Source organism: Pseudorca crassidens, chromosome 6 (genome assembly GCF_039906515.1).
Source record: "Pseudorca crassidens isolate mPseCra1 chromosome 6, mPseCra1.hap1, whole genome shotgun sequence".
Lineage (NCBI taxonomy): Eukaryota > Metazoa > Chordata > Mammalia > Artiodactyla > Delphinidae > Pseudorca > Pseudorca crassidens.
The window spans coordinates 27,089,633-27,113,051 of NC_090301.1; the positions used below are offsets into that span (position 1 = coordinate 27,089,633).

Here is a 23,419-nt window from a genome sequence, read left to right on the forward strand (position 1 = left end):
ATTTTAAAAATATATCAAGCCCAGAAGGTTTACAGCCAAATTTCATTAAATATTAAGGAAACAGTTATTTCTAGTTTTATACAAAGTGTTCCAAAGACAGAAAAATGAGGGAACATTCTTTTCATGAGGCTATTATAAATTTGCTACTGAAACCAGACAAGAACAGAACAGGAAAGGAAAACCAAAAGCCACACTCATTTGTGAGCACAATGTAAAAATAATAAAATATTAACAAACTACATCCAGCAATGCACAAATTGGGTTTTCCCCAGGAATTTAAGGATGATTTATTATTAGAAAATCTATTAATTTACTACCTAAAAAGATTATAGGAGAACATGTCCCATGATTTTCTTAATAGATGCACAAAACCTTTTATAAAATTTATTATTAATTTATTAAAGTCAATAACAAAAATGAGAAAAGAGCTATAATAAGACTGTAGAATATGGGTAGAGTCAGGCAAATAGGCAGATGCAACAGAATGGAGCGCCCCAAAATCATACATTCACATATGTGGATACTGATACTCAATAAAGTTACAAATCTGCAGGAAAATAACTGTTTAAGAAATGCTGAGGGAAAAAGTGAGTCATTCATGTGGAGAAACCAAATCCCTATTTCATACCACCATGTATCAGAAAAAGCCAACTTTAGATGAACTGGAGACATAGCAAAGGCAAAACAGAAGAAAACTATGGAGAAAATATTTATAACCAATATGAAAGGATTCTTAAAGAAGATACCATCCCCAACTATTTTAAGAGAGTATTGATAAATTCGACTATTTCAAATGTAAAACTTCTATTAAAAAACATAAACAAAGTGAAAAGTCTACAAAATATAAAAGATAATTGAAATGTATTTAGCCTACAAAGGATTATTCTTCTCATTAATAAAGAATGCTTATAAATCAGTAAGAAAAAGACAAATAGTTCAAATGGAGCAAAGGATATGGAAGGAAATTTCACCAGAAAGAAAACCTAAAGAGAGAATAAACATAAAGAGATACTCTACTTCATGAATAATCAGGGAAATGTAGACTTAGACCACAATGAGATATCACCTCACACCCATCAGATCTGTGAGAGTATAGAAGCCTGAAGACAGTAAGAAATGCGGAGGGTGCAAATACATGGGAATGCTCATACACTGCTGGTAAACCCTTTCAGGGTGCAATTTGGTGATATCTAGTAAATTTTACAGTGTCCCTGCCTTATGATCCAGAAAGTCCACCTTAGAGAAACCCTTGTACACAAGGAGACATGCACAAGAATGTTTATTGTAGCAATTTTGTTACAGTAAAAACCTAGAGAACATTCTCAAAGTCAGCCAAAGGAGAATAGGCAAAAAAATGCTAGTACGTATATTCATTTAACAAAAATTAATTAGGTGTTATATGATCTACCAGGCTGGGGTGCTTGTAATGTTCTATTTCACCTGGGTGCTGATTACTCTAGTGTATTCACCTGTAAAAATACATAAAATTAACCACTTGGGTGTTGTGTACTTTTCTCTGTGTTTCTTTAGAGAATTTTAGCCAAGATCTTGAACTTCATCAATATAGACTAAATATCCACTATTTATATATACAGAAACTCTATCCATATGTACACTATATTTTATATAATATACATATATATTGATACACATTTATACAGAACTCTGTACATCCATTATATATAACATAAATATATAATAAATGTATAATGTAAATATTTATATATGTAATTTATATTATTTATATATATAGTTTTATACAAATGTCTCATCATCCTCCGGGTGATGTGTTAGACTGTTCTTTCAAAATACTTTATTATCTAACTTTTCATTATATAATCATTTTATTTAAAAGGCTGAGTCTCAGAATTGTGAATTGCTGAGGTTTCATAAGAAGTATGAGGGTTAGATTCAAAATTAAGGTTCTCCTCTTGTGCAGGATATCTCTTATTTGCCTCCAACCCTGCTGCTCCCCAACCCCATCCACTTTCCACCCTTCTCTACCTCCATGTCCAGAAAGACTGGTCTGTATAGACTCTATAGAAGGTTCCCATGCCTTTCGCTCCAGGGTGACTTCTGCAACAGGAGGCTCCCACAGGAGATGGGAAGGAAGAAGGACAATGATTTTCTCCCCAAGACTCCTCCCTCCCAGAGATCTGAGGAGAGCTCACACTGTGGCCTAGGACCGATGTGACCACGGTAGGTCACAGATCTTATTAATCACTCTCTCCCTGCAGTTCTCCACAGCTGTTCCCTCCCATTGCCCACTCAGACTTGGAGCCTCCTGGTGGGCCTCCTGATGGCACTCTCCCTGGAGTACTGCACTAGCTCCTGTGGTTTCGCTACATCCTATCTAAACCTTTGTAAATAGCCCTTTTTAATCTCTTCTCAAATTACCAGTCTATCACTTGTTTCCTCCTGAGACCCTGACTGGTTATGTCCCCAAGCCCAGTTGGAGGGAAAATAACAACCTTGATTCTCATTTCTACCATTTTCCTAAGAGGCCTTCAACACTCTTCCCTCCCACCCACCCCACTCCACTTCTCGTTTTTTAAAAAGCATGGATTAACCCACTCCTCTCAGCCTATCGTTCATACGTAGAATAAGAGGATTTTATTTTTTCAGTGCTGTACTCTTGGATTTATAAGGAAAAGACAAAGTATGAAGTTGGCTTGGCTACCAGCTGGGTAATTTTAGGTTCTCAAGCATTTGTGACAGTCAATTGACTTTATAAGAGCCTGTTGGTTTCTTGACTAGGCCGTGGTGATGAAAGCAGACATTAGTAGTTCAACAGATTTCCATCCCCCCCCATTGGACTAGCTATCTTTACCCTTTACCTTTTGCCCCACACCACAGTGTCCCCAAATATTTCTAGTTAGTAAATTAGTTTAGGAAGTTCCATAAATAATTTCAAGTCCCTAGAGCAGTGTTCTATATAGTGATATGTCAATGTACTGCTTCTGTGAGAATTTGCACACTCCCAAGTCTTATCCCAAACTTAACTAAACCAGAATTGCTGGTGATAGAACCCAGGAATCTTTATTTTAAACAGTATCTCCAGGTAATCTTTTTTTTTTCTTATTGAAGTATAGTTGATTTACAATATTGCATTAGTTTCAGGTGTATAGCAAAGTGATTCGGTTTTGTATATCTATATATTTTTTCAGATTATTTTTTGTTAGAGGTTATTACAAGATATTGAATATAATTCTCTGTTATATAGTAAATCCTTGTCGCTTATCTATTGTATATATAGTAATTTGGATCTGTTCATCCCATATTCCTAATTTCTCCAGGTAATTCTTAAACATTCTTAATAAGATTGGAGGGCAACTGTCCTAGAGAGCAAATAATGCATGACTTTTGTACTTTTAAACAACATCCAAAACAATTCCTATATGGAAACACTAACTGCAATGATATGTTGGTAGTTTTGTCCCTGAGGGTGCCAGATGACTATATTTCTGTCTTTACACACAAAATTTATTTGACTGAAAGTAATTACTACTGTACAGTTGAGTCTCATAGTTATTAACTACTTACTAACAGATCAGTTCTGTTGATAATCAGTCTTCAACAGCAAGACTCCACCAACATACGGCTGCAATCAGAGACTAAAAACGAGTCTATAACTTAGGCAATCAAAATTTGTTAAGCAAATTCACATTTCAGCTGCTTAATATTTAAAGAGACTCTGAAACAAGAATGAAGTTAACAGGCCATTCTATAGCAAATATTTATAATGTGAAGTACCTTCATTTTATCAAGTACAAGTTTATTTGGCTTAAAAGTGTGAGCTACACTGGGGTGAGTAGTCAATAAAAGGCAAGAATAATCAATCATGATTTTTTCATTTAGGACAGGATTATCAGACAATCAACTTGTCACTAAGTAACCAATAACGTCATTTTACTTAACTAATCAACTATCTACTTAATTAAATGTGAGAAAAAATTTACATAAGTGAATAAAGATGGTATGGGGACAGCTCATTGTATGATATGATAGGAGAGTTATTTCCAACTCTAATATTCTATGATTCTGTAAGTTATTTTGCAGAAAAAAGTGAAAATTTTATGAAAGTATGAATACAAGTCTTATTCTAAATGGTATATGTAAAAGTAATGAAGAGAAGTATATATACCAAAAAAATGTTTATATCTACCTGATGAGCTCATGGATAATTTTCAATTTTTTAAAGATATTTTATACCTTTAAATTTTTTTCTATAATTGGCACACACTTCTCTGATATGTGTAGAATACATCATGACCAAAAAAGACTGTCAAAAAAAGGTAGGAATTGCTTTAGTGAATTTTCCAAGCAACTATGGCTTTAAGGAAACCAAGTTATTATTAATTAGGGTCGGGAGATCCTAGTAGAATGCATCCGAAGCAAAAAAACACTTTGGAAATAACAGACAATCTATGGAGGAAGAGAACTGTGGAAATTAGTCCTGACCCTATGCAGTATTTAATGAAGCAGAAATTAAGTCTATGCATATGGTAATTAAAGATGAAATCTGACATTAATTTTAAAAAACTAGCTACCTGTTCTCTGATTGCAGAGTTCCAGGAAGAGTGATGTTCCATTCAGTCAAGGTCAGGGCAAAAGAGATGGTAAATTGGATTTCTCTGATATAAGAGGACAGCTTTTGTTCCTAGGATATTTGCATTGTTTTATTAAAGTTCTCTTTATTTCTCACTAATACATGAACTCCTCCAATGCAGACACATTAACATTAGCATTTTCTGAAAGGTCTACCTTGTGCCTCATTTCCATGGCAACCACTCCCTGCAGCTAGGCAAAGAGAAGACATAATTCATTTTTTCTGCAGCGCCACTGAGTTCATATCTAATTCACATGTGAGGTTTATGTGTGCTATGGGTGACTGTGTGCATATATGTGTCGATGAATGCATATACATGTAGATGATTGACTGTGGCAATATCAGAGAACGGGAAAAACAATGTCCTTCCACAAAGAGGAAACCTTGGACATTATAGTTGGCTTTGTCTTTACAGGCAAATCAGAATAAAGCCATTAACACTGAGTTTTGGCAGAGGAAAGAAAGATCATTTGTTATTTATATTTGCAAATTTCCAATGCTTACTCTGGTTGAGAAAAATTATGTAAGAAATATAAGTTCCTGGGTATTTTATGACCTCAATATTTCACCATAACATTGTTTTTCACAATTGTTTAAAGTCAGGCAGAAGCATAGTATTTGAGGTAAGAAATCACTTACATTTAAATTAAATTAAACTCCTTGGAATGTGTGTAGAACAGAAATAGTAAAGAAGAAATATGAGAATACTTAATGACTGATATAAAGAAAATACAGATATCTAGTCATAATAATTATATATAAAATGATGGTGACATTGTAATCATTATTATTTATTGTAATTAGCCTCCAAAATAGCCCCCAATGATCCCTGCCTCCTGGTATCTACACCCTTGTGGAGTCTCCTCTCACACTGTACTAGGGTTGGTTCATGTGATACACAGAATATAGCAGAAGTGATGGCATGTCACCTCGGTGATTAGGTTATAAAAGACACTGAAGATTCCATCTGGATATTAGGTTATAATAGACAGTGAGACTTCCATCTTGGTTTCTCACCCTCTTTCCTGGGTAACTTGTTTTATGGGAAGCCAACTGCCAGGTCATGAGGAACTCAGGAGGCCCAGATGTTGAAGAACTGAACCCTTTGGTCAACAGCCATATGAGTGACCTTGAAAGTAGACACTCCAGCCCATTCAAGTCTTCAGATGACTGCAGCTCTGGTCAGTATCTTGAGAGACCCTGAGTTACAACCACTTAGCTAAACTGTTTCTGGATTCATGATTCTCAGAAACTATGTGAGACAGTAAATTTCTTTCATTTTAAGCTGCTAATAAATTTGGGTAACTTGTTGTACAGCAATTGTAGTGAATACAGATTTTGGTACCAGAAATAAACATGAAAAAGAAGAGGCAAGAGAGAAGTGGGGAAAGGTAAGCTTGGTCGGGAATGATCATGAAGACTTAACATATGCTGACCAAGGAGTCTGAAATGTATCCTAAAAACTATGGGTAGCCACTGAAGATTTGTTAGCAAGGGGATAGAATGATCAGATATGTATTTTAAATCACTTTTGTAACATTATATAGATAATGGTTTAGAGGGAGGCAACACTGAATGTAGAGATACCAGTTAGGTTCACTTGCAGAAATCCAAATAAGAGATGATAAGGATCTGAACTAAGGCAGTGACTATGAGGTTGGAGAGAAGGAGAGGATTTGAGAGACATTAATAAGGCAGAATGTAAAGGACTTGGAGTGGAGCAAACCTCCCGTTTTTGACTAAGATGTGTGGGTTGATAGTGGTGCCATCTACTGAAATAGGGAAGATAGGAGAACGCATTTGGTTTTAGACAGGCTGAGTTTGAGGTACAGAAAGAGCTTTCTATCCGTCTCTTGATTACATGGGTTTGGAGCCTAAAAGAGTTGTCTAGATGGGATATCTTTTGAGGGTCATCATCACCTTGCGAGTCATTGAAACTATGGCAGTGAATAAGACCACTCAGAGGGAGAATGTGGGAGGAGAGGGAAACAGCAACAGTAAGAGGAGGGCCATGGAAGAGAAGGCAAAGAAAAAGTCTAGGGCTTCCCTGGTGGCGCAGTGGTTGGGAGTCCGCCTTTCGATGCAGGGGACACGGGTTCGTGCCCCGGTCCAGGAAGATCCCACATGCCGCAGAGCGGCTGGGCCCGTGAGTCATGGCCGCTGAGCCTGCGCGTCCGGAGCCTGTGCTCCGCAACGGGAGAGGCCGCAACAGTGAGAGGCCCGCGTACCGCAAAAAAAAAAAAGAAAGAAAAGAAAAGAAAAGAAAACGTCTATAAAGGTTCCACTTGAAAGGTAAGGAAAACAACAACAACAGAGTATAACGTGAAAAAAGTCAAGGAGGAAGTGTCAGGAAGTGTAGAGTGGCCACCCGGGTTAAAGTGTTAAAAGACCCAATTAGATAAGGACCAAATAGGAGCTGAGTTTCTGACCTGTTGGGAGAGGTCAGGGGAAGGTGATGCTAGCATTCGTTCCTGAAAATGACTAATTCTGGCAAACAACCACAACACTTTCTCCTTTAATGAGGGATCGAGAAGAAAAGAGGCTTCCATAAAAACATAGTTAAGGAGGTGGGTGGCTTGCTATAGGAACTCCACTGTGCTCCCCCTAAAGGCCTACCTTCTCATGGAAAAGGAGTGAAGAGTGTGGACCGTGTAACTGCCTAGATTGGGCTCAGATCTAGCTCTTCTACTTTCTGTGTGTCCTTGAGTGAGTCATTTAATCTCTCTAAGCTTCAGCTCCTCATCTTTAAAAGAGAAACAATGTCTTCTTTGCATGGCTGTTGTGAAGATTAAACTCATCCACTTATTCAGCGCCCTTCACTAGGCCATGTGCCAGGCGCTAGAGATAGAGCAATGAGTGAAAGAGATTTGGTCCCTCTGCTCATGGATTTTACAGTGATAGCTAATCACACAGGTCTTTAAATTACAATTGCCATTTGTACCGTACGAGAAAACAGGGAGTCTGTGATTGTATTTAAAATCTGCCAAAGCCTCCCTAGGAAGTAAGGAAATGCTACTTAAATTGAGTCTTGAAGAATGAGGAGCTGGTTAAGTAAAGAGAGATGGAAGAGCCATCCAGGCAGATGGAATAACATACTCCAAATCTCAGAGCTAAGAGGAAGTATGATGCATGTGAAGAACTCAGAAGATGTTGGAATCTAGTGATGTGAATGTGAGTAATTACACAATGTTAGACAGGAGAACTAGACAGCAGCTAGATAATGTGGAGCTTTGAGGGGTATTTCAAGGATTTTGAATTTTATCTTGTTAGCAGTGGGCAGCCTTTGAAAAAGTTAAAGTGTAGGAGTGGCATGATTAGTTTTTTTCATGTCTCTGTATGTCCTCTGTTGGGTGGTGACAAGAGTGAATAAGAGAAGATTAATAAGTAGGCTGTTGCAGGACTCCAGGCAGGAGGTGATGAATGGCTTGAATAATGGTGGTGGCCATAGAGGTAGGTGGAAGTAAGCAGACTCAGAATATTTTTATATGTGATTTTTCTCAGTCTTCCTTATATCATAAATTTAATAACTACTCATAGAGTTGCTCAAGCCCAAAACCTAAGTTATGCTTGATTCTTTTCTTTTTCTCACTCTTCACATCCAGTCATGTCAACTCTACCTTAAATATATCTCAACTGCAACCTCATCTCAGCCTTTCCACCCCTGCTACCACCATCCTAACCAAGCCACATCCTCTCTCACCTGGACCGTTGCAAACGTCTCCTAACTAATCTCTGTATCTACTTCTGCTTTCCAAGCCTATTTTCATAAACCACCTGGAGTGATATTTAAAAAGTATAATTCACTTAATGTCACTCCACTGCTCAAACAACTCCAATGACTTTTCATCACACCTGGAACAAAATTCAAACTTCTTACCATGGCTTCCTGGCTCCTCCGTGATCTGACCCCTAATAACCACTTTGGTTTGATTCCCTACACCTTACCCCCTGCTCACCACTAGCCCCTGGTCACACTGGCCTCCCTTCCATTCCTGGAACACATTGAGCTTATTCCCACTTCAAAGCCTTTAGACTTGTTCCCTCTGCCTGGAGTGCTCTTCCCAGATCTTCCTGAGGCTGTGTCCTTCATATCATTTAGGTCTCTATGAAAAAGAGCCCATTTCCCATCCCTTTGTTTTAGTTTTTCCTTCTTAGTCCTAGAGTAACTTGAAAATATTTTTACTTATTTATGCATTTACTCTCTTTTATCTATCTTTTTAGAAAATAAGCTCTTTGAGGATAAGAACTTTGACACTGAAACAACCCTAGTGTCTAGAATACACTTAAAAGATATAGAAATGAATGAATAAATGAAAATTTAGACAAAACTATGAATGTAAAGACCCTAGTTCTGTTTTTTGGCACACAGGAGACGTCTAACAACAGGTAGTTCCTGTTGTTATTCCCTTTAATCTGTGTAGTAAGGAGTTGCTTTTTCCCCAGATATGATTAAATTATACTGTTGATAACTTTGTTAGTGAGTTACTGTCACTAAATAAAATGAGAGTCTTGGTGTGTGGAGGGGTCATCATAGTGGTTACTTTTGAATAAGTGGAACAGTAATATGAGAAGAGTCTGTACATACTCAAAAGGACTGTGATGGATACACTTTGGGGAGCCACCCCTGCTTCCCACCTGATGGTGGTCACACCCTTTATAATCCTCTTTTCCTGAGTTTGGGCAGGGCCTGTGACTTTCATATAACCTATAGAATAGGGCAAAAGTAATGGCATGTCACTCTTGTGATTAGGTTATTTTATATGACAACGATAATGAGATGTCACTCCTTTGATTATGTTATATTATAAAGACTGTATAGGCAGACTGGAGTTAGAGAGGACTTCTCTCCCTTGCTGGTTTTAAAGAAGTAAGCTGCCATGTTGTGAGGTAGCCTGTGGAGAGGCCACATAGCAATGAACTGTGGGTGGCCTCTAGGAATGGAGAGCAGCCCCGAAATAACAGCCAGCAAGGAAACAGGGCCCTCAGTCCTACACCCACAAGAAATGAATTCTGTCAACAACCTGAAAAGGCTTGTAAGCGGATCTTTCCTGAGTCAAGCCTGTGATGAGACTGTAGTCCATCCTGACACCTGGATTTCAGTCTGATAAGACCCTGAAGCAGAGAGTCCAGCTAAACTGTGCCTGGATTTCTGACGTACAGAAATTTTGAAATAAAAAATGTGTGTTGTTTTAAGCCAGTAAGTTTGTTGTAATTTGTTACATAGCAATAGAAAACTAATACAAGATCCATATACAGAAACTAAAGAAAAGCAAAATTTAGTCAAATATAAAAAGGACATGCCAAATACATATATATGTATGTATAACAATCACTTTGCTGTAAGTCAACTATACTTCAATTTTTTTAAAAGGCCATTAAATAGAGTTATCTAATAATGAAATGAGTTTCATCTGAGAGTACTAACTTTCTCATTGCTGAAAGTGTCCAACTGGTTCAAATGTGGTTAGTTTATCAGCAAGGAGACAGGAGATTGGATTGGTTATCCTCACAGGGTTTCTACCACATTAAAAATGATATGATTTTAAGAATGAATTATCACCATTGACCTGGCACAGTAAATCCTGTGGATAAACACAAACAACCCCTGCTTACACAACTAAAGTTGCTGTCAAACTTTCATATTCCCGACCAGCAAAAGCTTATTCAATGGAGCCACTTGCTTTTAAAATCCAAAATAAAGACACAAAAATAAACTCTTTTCATTTTGCTTTTTGAAAGCACAACATAGTGTTTTGGTTAAAAAGCAATTATATTCATTTGATTCCATGCTTTCAACAATTCTAAGAAATCTTAAAAAAAAAAAAAAAAACAACACTATACACGGGGAGGGGGAAGGGTAAGCTGGGATGAAGTGAGAGAGTGGCATGGACACATATACACCACCAAATGTAACATAGATAGCTAGTGGGAAGCAGCCGCATAGCACAGGGAGATCAGCTCGGTGCTTTGTGACCACCTAGAGGGGTGGGATAGGGAGGTGGGAGGGAGACGCAAGAGGAGGGGGATATATGTATATGTATAGCTGATTCACTTTGTTATAAAGCAGAAACTAACACACCATCGTAAAGCAATTAAACTCCAATAAAGATGTTAAAAAATAAAAATAAAACACTATACCCATGTGGCCTGATTCTGGTGCCAAAAGGAGGTAGATCATTTTAAAATTACCTACAAAAAGGCAAGTTAATACTGAGAGGAAATATCTGTGAATCTTTTCTCTGGGGGTGAGGGAGGTATAAGGACTTGTACCCAGAATACATTAAAAACTCCTACAATTCAATAAGAAGAAGACAAACAACTCAGTTAAAACTTGGGCAACGGTTTGAATAGGTATTTCACCAAAGAAGATATTCAGATAGCTAACAAAGACATGAAAATATACTTAACATCATTAGGTATTAGGGAAATGTAAATTAAAGCCACAATCAGATCTCACGTCACACCCACTAGAGTGGCTATAATAAAAAGACAACAACGAGTTCTGCCAAAGATATAGAGAAAAGTGAACCCTCATACATTTCTGGTGGGAATGTAAAATGGTGCAGCCATTTTGGAAAACAGTTTGATAGTTCTATAAAAATTAAATATAAATTTACCATACAACCCAGCAATTCCACTCGTAGGTATCTACCCAACAGAAAGAAAAACATTTGCCCATCCAAAAACATACGTGAATGTTCATCGAAGCATTATTCACAACAGGCAAAGCGTTAGAAACAACCTAAACATCCATCAACTAATGAATGGATAAACAAATTGTAATACATCCATACAACAGAATACTATTCAGCAACAAATCGGAGTGAACCGTTTGTACATGCTATGATCTAAAACGCTGCGCTGAAGGAAAGAATTCAGATGCAAAAGACTGCAGATGGTACGATTCCACTTATTTGAAGTATCCAGAATTGCAACTATATATAGACAAAAAGCATACTAAGTGATCAGTGTTTGAAATGGGCAGAGGGGATGTTTTGGGGTGATAGAAAATGTTCTGAAATTGAATTGTGTTCATAATTGTACAATTTTGTAAATTTGCTAAAAATCATTAAACTGTACACTTAAAATGGGTTAATTTTATGGTATGCAAATTAAACCTCAATAAAACTATTTTTAAAATACCTCCTTTTAAAATACTATCTACTAGACAATAACGTCATTTGAAAACACAGATATACAAATGGTCTCAGGGACCCTCCCCTCCTAGGTGGAGTTTATAGATGGGTACAAAGGCAAACCTCATGAATCCAGGCTTTCATCATTTTATCAGGGAGTAGGAAGAAGTGGATCAATGTTTGTCCCTCGGGAAGGAGTTGGTAAGTAAAGTCACTATGACACAAGCTAACAGAGGCAGCCTTGGAATATTTACAAAGATCAGACTTTGGAATTCCCTGTCAGTACTTTAGAAGCACTCATTTTTTAATACAAGGATCTGCTGGTATAAAGTATTTTTATACATTAGAACAGATCATTTCACACTCCTGCAACACAATCTTTTGATAGCATCACTTATTTCTGCATCGAAATATTTAAAATATTATTCAGTTCAGACATCTCATTGAATCAGACATGTCTTTCCACGTCTACCCGAGTGTGTTTAAATGAGCTATTCATAGCTCATTTCTGGAATTACTAATCTAATTATACTTTGACCAAGAAGATGTACATACATATCATGCACTTACACGTTTTAAGGGACAGAGGCTATATAAGTAGCTAGAAATGTATATTTAATTTTTGGGAGCTGGGGATACATTTTCAACCCTAACATTGCAATTGTGTACCTGGAATGCGATGGTCCTCTTTCCTGGGAAGTCTGGGAGGACAGACTTCCATCAAGGGAGTTTCCTCGGTGGCAGCCTGAAATGGTGGCCTTGGGTGAGATGGAATCTGACTGGAACGTTTCAGAGACCACCTGGAGTCCCTTTTGGGGGTGGAGATAGTAGATTAGTGCTTTATTTTCCTTCAGGCATATCCTCTAGAATTATCTATCATATTATATACATTGTTTTTTAAGTTAAAAAAATTTGCAGCATAGTTAAATATCATGTCATAGAGGAAGGGATTTTGCCTTCATTTAAGAGGGAATGGAAACTGGCTTCTAGAGAGCACCTGTGTCATTCTAAGCCTTGGGCTAAGTACTTTCATGTCCTTTATTTCACTTTGCCCTTGATTCTTTTCTTTTTCACCTCCATGTCCAGTATCTACAGAAGAAGAGCTACAAACCAACGATTCATCAAAGATACACCAATACTGAGGTGAACTGAATAGAGACATGAGGCAGAGAACAAGGGTCAGGTTAGAAAGAGCTAATCAAATCAAAGACAAAACATAAGAATGAAAGTGCAAGGTTCAGCTTTTTCCATTACGCATCAGGGGGGCATGTAATACATTTTTCCAATTGGATACAATTACCTTTACTTGTAAGTACAAATTCATTTCACTTTATTTACAGAGTAGTTTAATTACATTTAGCTGATAAATGTAATTCTGCCCAGGTAATGTGAGCTATTTTTCCATCAGTATTACCGATAAAATTCTTTGCTAAAAGATAAAGACCCTCAAAAACTGATCATAGCATTTTAGCCCTTACAATTTCGATTTTCATATGTAAAATAAGAAAGCATTGTTCAAACATGATGCACAGAGAGACAAATACAGCTAGAAATTTGATGAAATAAATCCTCTGAATTTGATCAAAGAATCCTTCCGCATGAACATATGATGTGTGTTTCATGTTAGATTTTTGGAGATAAAAAAATATTGGATGAACCTGAACCTTGAAATCCAGAGCTTACAGTTTAGTTTTAAGAGAAGTAAATACAGGTTACAGCAGGACATCTGATAGAAGTATAATGCAAGCCACATATAGGAGACACACACCTAATTTTTAAAGTAGTAAAAAGAAATAGGTAAAATTAAAATTTTAATAATATAGTCTGTTTAATCCCAAATTTTCATTTCAACATGTCATCAATATAAGTGTTACCAATAAGTATTTACATTTTTTATACTAAGTTTTCAATATCGGGTATACATTTTATACTTAACACCAATTCAGACTATTCAATCAATTCAAACTAATCATATTTCAAGTGCTCAGTAGCCAAATGGGCCTGGTGGCTACCATATTGGACAGTGTAGGTTTAGAGTAATTAGACAAGAGTTCATGGGGAGTCAAGATCTAAATTCGTCCCTAAAAGAAAGATACAATTCACGTAGACAACAGGGAGGAGGAAACAGTCTGAGGGAAGACCCAGAGACTAAAACTGCATGCTCTGCCCCCTGGGAGCCATGCTTAACTAACTGAAGGGATAATCAGGGTCACCTAAGAAGGATGATGTCAAGTGGTGGAATGCACAGAGAGCCAGGGAGAGGAGTGTGGTCTTGAGGTGATGATTGATGGGATCCACTAAAGGTTCCTAAGGAGGAAGGGATATAATAAAAGGATGGCACCTTGTATATAATGAGCCTCTGTGGAAATGATGAGTTAATAAAAAAATGATGCATTAGGAAGATTAGTCAGGCATTATGAACTGATATTTGTGTGAAGCAGGAGAGGCTAGAGGTAGAAAATCCAATCTGCGGCTCCAGCTGCAATCTAGTTACAAGGACCTGGATTTAGCGGGGTAGCAGTGCACACCTGAGCAACGGGATGAAAAGAAAACAGTATGACTCAGGAAATCAAATGGAAAGGATTAAAGAGACTGAAATGTGGGATTTATGTATTTCATTGTATCTAAGATGTCTTCAAGTTATAAGATACACCATTATTTTATGTATGATTAAGAAAAAAATTTCTGTTAATTAAATTAGGACACTTCTTATCAGTGAGAACTTTTTAATTTTATACTTATTAAAAAGGTCTACCTTAAAAAAAAAGGTCTACCTTAGCCTTATTTATGCAGAGCTTTTGATTATATATTAATCCCATGTATATGTAAAAAGGAAAATATAAGTGAAATAAATTTGTGTAGGTATTCCTAAAATTCTTTCACATTTAGCAATTTCAACTCAGAGCTGTTGATATATATTTCTCCATAGAATAACTTCCTCTGTGTCAAGAGTGTTATTTCTTAAAAGAGTGCTTCACTATCCCCTCTGACACACTATTCTAAGCCACTGACCCTGATTCTGCAAACCTGGATGCTGAAAATGACCAAATTTATGCTGCAAGAATGACAATCATATCAAGACTTCTACCAGGCAGGGAGATGGTTAGAGGCCAAAGATCATGAAATACACTAGATTTCAAATATGTTAAAAGTGAAAAAAATGTACATCTTAGAATAGATGAAATACAACATATAAATCACAGTGTCTATACTTAGCAATTGCTCAGTAGGAGATATACTAGGACTCCAAAATTTCTAGTTTTGATGGTGAAAAGGATGGTGCTACTCCTGGCAATAATGCATGAGCTGGAAAGAGGATCCAATTTTGATGGAAAACAGTAAAGTGTATTTTTCACATGCTGAACTGGAAGTGAAAGCAGGTCACCTAACACGTATTAAGTTAATGACAGTATACATTTCTGTGTGGCTTTGAACTACCCTGGTCTTCATTTCTCTTCTGAATCAAATAGTGCATGATGAATTTACATTAAATTATATTCTGTTTTATTATGCATCTTCTGTTTTATGTGGATTGGTCTTGATTCCCCATTAAACTTTACTTTCCTTAAAGGATGCTGTAACTTAAACCTCCTTTCCTTCCCCACTGCTGCAGTACTATTGTACCTATATTAGGTTTGCCTAGCAAATATTAGGAGATTCAATAATTGAGAACAAGATGATACTTGAGTTAATGCAGGATGAATAATGATAACTAACATTTATTGTTACATGCTAGCCATTGAGATACAGCACGGGTCAAGTCTTACCCTTCACACTACACTACGTTCAAGGAATGACCACCCTTCTTCTCATGATTATAATATACTCACCTCTCGGTGTCTTGTGTCTTGATTTGGTGATTCACAGGTCTGACTTTGACTGTTGATGGGAGAGCTTCTCTTAGCTGCAAAGATAGATGAAATCCCACCACAAATTTATAAGTTTATATGTTATATAAGGTATTTTATTTCCTAAGTTCATTCCACTTTCAAATCAAAAACCTATTTTAATAGATAATTAAAACCTTGCAAGAAGACATTTAATAGCATATGTTGTAAGAGAAATCACATAACCTATTCAAAAATCTTAGCATTTCTAGGATATCAATATAGATTTCTTCATTTATTCAGTATGACTCAATAAGTTAAGGTGCTAAAAATTGGCCATACTAAAAATTATAACAGTTAACATCTACATAGTACCTAATATCTGTCAAGTCCTGTTCTAAGCATTTTACATATATCAACTGATTCAACACTTACAATAACCCTGTAATAACTTATGGTATACTTCCAGACCCATTTTACAGATGAAGATACTAAGAAACAGGGAATTTAACTTGCCCAAGGTCACTGACCCTTAGAAAAAGGTTCCAGCCCAGGCTACCCGGCTCCAGGTGCTTTATTGAACACATTAAGCTGCCCCTGAGGTAAGATTCAAACCAGTCACATCTTTACCGGAGGATCAATGGGAAGCCAAAACGACAGGCCCCATTTGAATTGGAATATTTTGGTGCTGAGAGGCAAAGTGATTTACCAAATCACAAAGCAAGAGATCAGAGGAGTGTCACTCATGTGCCATTGTTTTTCTTCTGGCCATGCTAAGTTGAATTTTCCCTCAGTGGACACCATTTCAACTCCAGAGGCATCAAGCAGCGGGTAAGGAACCCGCTGTGAATATCACTGAGAAGCACAGGGAGCGGGGAAGTGAGTAGCTTAGGTGCTTTCATGGAGGGACATGATTCCTTAGTTTTTATACAAGTGTTAACCTCATTCCATCCATGGATTCTGAAGTAGGTCACTTCTGACTATGGCATCTTTACTTAGTTCCTTGATATCTGAATATTATGATAGACTGTTACTCTTTAATTTACAATTTATTTCAATAGTTAATGGATTATATACATGTAAATTGAGGGATTAGTCTACTTTCACTGTATGAAAAATTTCATCTTTTGAATGGCTATAATAAGCATGATTTGTCACTGTAAGCATCTTATCTCTTATATGAATAATATGCAACTCCTCAGTTTACAAAATCCCTTAACATTCTGTGAACGTTGCAAGTTTGTGTTAAGTTATAGGGGAAAATAAAGCATGTAAGAACTTGTTTATGGTTTCCTTCCCTTTACAAAGCTCTTTTCCATTCATAATCCTCCACTGTCTGCAGAAAAACCTTATAAAGTTAATAAACTATATATATATATGTATGTATATATGTATACATATATATACTTCTGTATATACTTCAGTGTGTGTGTATATACACACACACACACTTCTGTAGATTTCCCACACAATTTATCTCTTTTTAAATTTTGTTATTGATGCTAAAAGTTGGGCTGGGAATAGAAGTAGGTAATCAAGCACTCTCTATAAAATGGGCACTTTATATGCATTTTTATTGACTCCTCACTATGAAGCCATATAAGGTGGTATTTTTATCTCCATTTTAAAGAAATAGAAATGCTCAGGGAGGTGAGGTTACATACATGGTGAGAGATAGATCTGGGGTGGAGCATGAACTTTTCAGGCACTTTTCAAGCTATCATGTTGTACTCTTTCTACAATTCAACAGTAGGACTATTGCATTGGACCATTCCTGTAGTGAAATGCCTTGATAAAAAAAAAAAACCAAAAACAACCCACTAAGGCGAGATCGTTAAGGAGCTGCTACTCCATCTACCATAATGATGAAATAATAATGGCTACCACTTACTCACGTACTATGTGCCTGGCATTCTTCTAAGTAATGTTACATATATTAACTCATCTTTCCTCATCACAACTCTGTAAGTACTTGTAATACTGTGTTTTGACTCCTACCCTATTTTATAGATGAGGAAACACAGGCACAGGAAGTTTAAATGACTTACCCAAAGTCACACAACTCAGCAGCATGTGCTCCTGGTTTAGAGTTTCTCATCATGTAAATGAGCCCTGTACCTGGGGCACCTAGACAACACCCTGAAGTTGTCTTCCTCTTGGTTTCTTAAGAGCAAATCATCCCATCGCCCTCACTCCTGTGTATGCTGACACTGTCCCACTGGGCGTCTGAGTCACAAACCTGTAATGATGTTCCTGATGGGCTTCACCAGTGCTGTGAAGCCAGAGACTTCGGGCTGTCTGTGCTCCCACATGGGCTGCCATATAACAAGCCCACTCGCCAGTCGGAACGTGAGGTCAGATTCCTGGGAGAAGAGAAGATCTATATCCAAGAACTGGCTGAAGGGACCAGTCAATGCAATGGTTAACATCATTCACCCAATAGTTTGTGGCACAAACTACTGGGCGTCAGGTAGGCTCAAGGATGCATTGTACAACATGGGGAATATAGCCAATATTTTGTAATAACTATAAATGGAAAGTAACCTTCTAAAATTGTATAAAAAAAAGAACATCATTCACACGATTATTCTCAAAGCAGGCTGACCTTCAAGACCTTTCTTCTTCACTCTGATGAGTGTTTCTAGGGTAAACCAATAGCCTTAAATTATCATCATAACTACGATAGAAATCACGGTGGTCTGCTTTAGGCAAAATGAATAATTAATAAAGATGCAGCTTTGGGTAGAGCATGAAACACACAATTATTGTTTTCTGTTAGCAATGATTGAGGCCTTTTTATTTCAAGGGTCTTGGCAGATCTCTTTACTTGTGGTTATTGTTATTATTCCTCTTAATGATTTAATTGTCCTTCTTTCTCCCTCATAAGGCAATATCCTCAGATGCCATTTTGACTTTCTATTCTCCAGTCTATCTCTTGTTCTTGCATTTCATGGAATCAGGAACATATAGTTAGACCCTTCTTAGCATGTTATTTTATACTGTTGCCTTCTCAACAATCTTTAATTCCCTGAGGGCAGCGATGTAGCCACAGCCCCCGTCATCATCACAATACAGCATTAGGAATTGGGTGCGTGATAAGTACTTGCTGAACTGTACCTACTTTACAACCCATACTCATTCGGTTATCTACAACTGAAGGTCTCTTCCAGGGAGTACATTCTCTGCTTCATCATTATATCATTTTGAGTGGCTGAGATGTTTAAAATGCAATTGTATAAGTACAAATGTATGACATTCTGAGGTTACATTTTCAACAACTCGGCCTGTCAAAACAAGGTAGAGATGGAAGCAGAGAGAGTGATTGCAGATTAATGAACATAACTGAAACCAGGAATTCACAGGGTGGTGATTTGCAACCTGGCTTGTACATTATAATCACCTGGGGAGCTTTTAAAACCTAGGAGGCCCAGGCCCCACTTCCTCCCCTAACCAGACCAATTAAATTAGAATTGCTGTGAGGTTTTCTTGAGTTGCCCCTGGTGACTCTCATGTGTAGCTATGGTTGAAAATCACTGATCTAGAAGGAGGAGAGCTGGAAAGAAATTGAAAAAAAGGAAAACAAATTTATTCTGCAAATGGTAAATCAATGTAGCTCAAAGGAAGCTTCAACTGGAAAGGCTAGATGAAACCCCTGAATAAATCTCCACATTGGTAAAGAGGGGACTCTTCCATAAGCTATAGGCCAAGATCCTGGCACCACAGCAGTACCCATGATGGAAAAGCATCTAGTGTCAGTATTGGAAAAGCATTTGTTCAAATTCATGCCACTTTCATTCTACAAATATTTATAGACCACCTACTGTGTACCTGGTCCTATTCTAGGTTCTGGGATACAACAGTGAACAAAGCATACAAAAATCCCTGCTCTCCAGTGCAAAGGAGGGAAAGAGAAGTACCAGACAAGGTGCTGGTGTTTTAGACAGGAAGGCCAGGGAAGCCCTTCTTGTGCAGGTGACTTTTGAATAAGGATCTGAATGAAATGAAAGAGCTGCCAAGTAGATATTTCCAGAAAAAGCATTTTGTGAAAAGGGATCAGCAAGTGCAAAGGTCCTAAGTATATCTTGTGTGTCAAGAAACAGCCAAGAGACTGCGGGCCTGGCGTCAAGCGAATGACAGAAGAGTAGAAAAAAATAAGATTGGAGACGTTTTTGAATGCCAAATAATATAGGGCCTGATACGTCATAGTAAGGGCTTCAATTACTGAGTAACATGAGAAGTCACTGGAGGGTTTTGAATAGTGGAATGACATGACTCGATGTATGTTTTGAGGATCACTCAGGCTATTGAGAATAGTTTGAGAAAGGGCAAGGGAGGAAAGAGACTAGGGAGCTGTTATTACCAACTAGGTGAAAGATCGTTAGACCAGGGTATCAGTAGAGGGAAAAATGAGAAGCTGTAGATTCTGGATACATTTTGAAGATACAGTTTACAGAATTTGTTAACTGACTAGAGGTAGAGTGTAGGAAAATGAGATGTCAAAGATTTTTTGGCTTTGCCACTGATAAAGATGGGCAAGATAAAGGAGGAACAGGTTTGGGGATATCAGGAGCCTAGTTTTAGACATGTTAAGTTTGAGAGGCCTGTTAGACATTCAACTAGATATACTGAGTAAACAACTAGATAGATCCGAAGTTAAGGGGAAAGCAACCCCTTTCCCTTGAAATGGACATGGGGAAGTCTGCATGGTATCATGTGTGATCCAGCAATCAGGGAATTCGCCATGTGCAAAGTATATCAGATTTGTCTCCAGAAATGCAGAATGCTAAATCACAATTGATCTGGTTTTGACAATTTCTTAGTTTCAGAGATTGGTCCTTTTCCACATTTCTTCTAAGTAATCTTGGCACAAACAAAACTCCAATGGACATTGCAGCAGGAAGTGGGCTCTCTTAAACTGACATCCTGGCCTTTAACCTCTGCTCTATCCACTCAGTGACAGTTACTGTCATCATTTTGTTTTGTTTGATATACCCCCAACTAGACTGTATATTTCTTGAAGACAAGTTGAGATCTCCTTCTGGGCATTTTTCCTTGAACGTCAATACATAATTGTTGATTGAACATCAATACATAATTGTTGATTAATTGAGCATGTTACAGTCTCCAAATAACACCAAATAAATCTGATCATTCTTTAGACCTGAACACCTGCAGAATGGATGGCCAGTTCTTATGTTGATATGCTCCTTTGTAAGTCCTCTTAAGTTGGCTGAATGTATAAACTCTGGGTCACTAATTCCTCTTATAGAATTCCCTTTCATGGGTCACCCAGTGTGATATATACACATATGCACACATGAACAGAAACTCTGTAGTTGGAGAAGGTACTCTATCATTCAAACAGCTGTGGGGTGGGTGGTCTAGAAAGGTTGAGAAAAACCAGAAGGTGTAAAAATTCAAAGAATCAACATTTCCACAATGTTGCTTGCAATGAAAGCCTGTTTTTAGAATTGCTGACATGAAGCAATTCTAAATGTGTTTACTAGTAGCTTAGAGACATCTACCTAAACAACTATTATTTTAAATTCTGTTTTAAAGTTGTTTACTTCAGACATATGAATTTTATAAAAATCTCCTTGAGGGCTTGGATTTTGTTTTATCCCCTGCCATTTCTCCAGCACTCTGAACAGTGCCTAGCATGTAGTAGGCACTCAATAAATATTTATGGAAGGAATAAGTGATTAGGATCAAATCAAGAAAATGTTGGCAGCACAGTTAAAGTAGATTCCTTAGTTGTAACAAATGTTCATCATTTAATAATATATTTGACAGAATTTTCAGATTATTGATTTCATATAAAATATTTGAGCTAGTTATAAAGTAAAAGCATAAAAATGCATTGAATTATACACTGTCTTACAAAAGGATGAGTCACTTAGATTATTTGCTAATTAGTAAACTAATTCATTCAATAAATATCAATTAAATGCCTACAAAACACAGACACTACATTAGCTACCCATGATACAATGATAATTCCTATTCTCAAACCATCTGGAATCTAGTAGAAGAGATGGACAGATAAAGAGATAATGATAATAAGAAGCTAAAAATAATTTTTAAAAATATGTCTAATATATTATAGAGATAGAGAAGGAGGGAGGATAGATCTTGAATGAAGTCATAAATGATGAGTAAGAATTTTCTAGGCAGAAGGGTAGGGTAGGAGGGTATTCCAGGTGACATGACCAGCATAAAATAGGCCTGGAACAAAGCATGTTATGTTCTTAGGGAGACTCCAAGCATTCGGAGCTCATAGTCAGGAGAGGTAACCACGCAGGTCATGGAGGTCCCAGTTACCACACTGGAGAGCTAGAGTTTCATCCTCTGTATAATGAGAAATCAACAAATTACTTTAAGTATGTTAGTGATATGTTCAGATATGCATTTTAGAGAGATCACTTTGGTGTTGAGGTTGGATTTTATGAGACAAGCCAGGAGACTGTAAATCCAGTTAGAAAGTGGCCCAAGTAAGAGGCGCAAGAAATGGATGATGAAATCTTGGGTTAAGGAGGATAATAGGGATGAAGAAAATTAGGTAAATTTGAGAAATATTTAAGAGACAAAATGAGTAGAACTCTGTGATTAGTGGAATGTGTAGGTAAGGATGAAGGAGTAATCAAAGGAAGCCCCTAGGTTTTGAGTTTATATGAATGGGTCCATCACCTGAAATATAGAACATCAGGACAATGGCTCACTCCAGGGGAAATCTGAAATGCCCTTAGATTACCTATCTGGAGAAGCTAGTTGACAAGTTGGTCTAGAGGTTAGGAAAGGAGACTACTTTAGACATATAAAATTAGATGACCTCAGCCTATTAGGACACAAATGGTAAATGAAGCAGGAGGGGAGGTCTGCAAAGAGAAGACAAAGTGAGAAGTGCAAAGGGTCTAGGTTGCACCTCTGGAGAACCACAATGTTAGAGGGGCAGGCAAAGAAGATACGCTCTCAAAGGAGATAGAGCAGATAGCCAGGGATGCAAGGTGAACTAGCAGAGTGTGGTGCTACCAAAGGAATAAAAAACTTCAAGAAGAAAGGATTGTAAGTTCAAATGCAGCTAAATTTTAGTGAAATGAAGACAGCAAAATAAATATTAGGTTCAATAGCTCAAGGTTGTTCATGACCTTGATGAGAAGAGTTCCAGCACAGAAACAAAAGAAACAGTATAGTTTTGTAGAAAGTCAGATGGAATTGGGTTTGAATCCCACCTCGGTTACTTAAATGAGCTTGATTATTACCTCTCTGGACCTCAGTTTCCTCTTTGGTAAAATGAAGACAAAGATATCCACCTTCCTGTGGGTGTTTGTAAAAATGAGAAATGACATGTGAACACTTCTGTTACCTAATAGAGGAAAGCAAGTGGAAGGGATTGAGGAGGTGTGAAGTGGAGGCACAGGCTCATGCCTAGACTGGATTTCAGCCCTTCATGCCTCCTGCAGCACTATGTCCTATAAGAGCCTCAACATAAAACATTGTCTATGTGAGCACAGAGTGGGGACTCGAGGGAATCAATGACAAGTGGGGCAGCACACGGAGCTTGAGACCACAATTTGTAGAAACAACAGGCTGGATTGTTGTCTAGTTTTACCCCAGGAGCATGCAGATCTCTGGGGCTGGGATAGAAAAGGTGGCTTTCAGTCTTGATCTGGGGCTGGAGTTCTGAAGGACAAATGCAAAGGAAGAATAGGGAGAAAAGGCTATTAAAAGTGCTGGTGAGGAGTTGACATGGGTACAGTACGGAGAAGGAAGGTAGGGCCTGATACCTGCAGGCAAATAAAAGATCTAGGTCAGTGGATCTCAATCAGGGGGCAATTCTCACCCCTCCC

General features: G+C 37.5%; 1 protein-coding gene across 11 annotated transcripts in view; it reads right to left on the minus strand.

Annotated features, from left to right (window-relative positions):
* UNC80 (unc-80 homolog, NALCN channel complex subunit) overlaps window positions 1-23,419 on the minus strand; it is a 242,910-nt gene that overhangs the window by 210,816 nt on the left and 8,675 nt on the right. For all 11 annotated transcript variants that reach the window (XM_067740745.1, XM_067740742.1, XM_067740738.1 and 8 more), the window contains exons 5-7: window positions 17,812-17,935; window positions 15,576-15,649; window positions 12,415-12,554 (exon numbers count right to left, since the gene is read on the minus strand). In XM_067740745.1, the coding sequence (XP_067596846.1) occupies window positions 12,415-12,554; window positions 15,576-15,649; window positions 17,812-17,935 (338 nt within the window). The remainder of the gene's footprint in view (window positions 1-12,414; window positions 12,555-15,575; window positions 15,650-17,811; window positions 17,936-23,419) is intronic.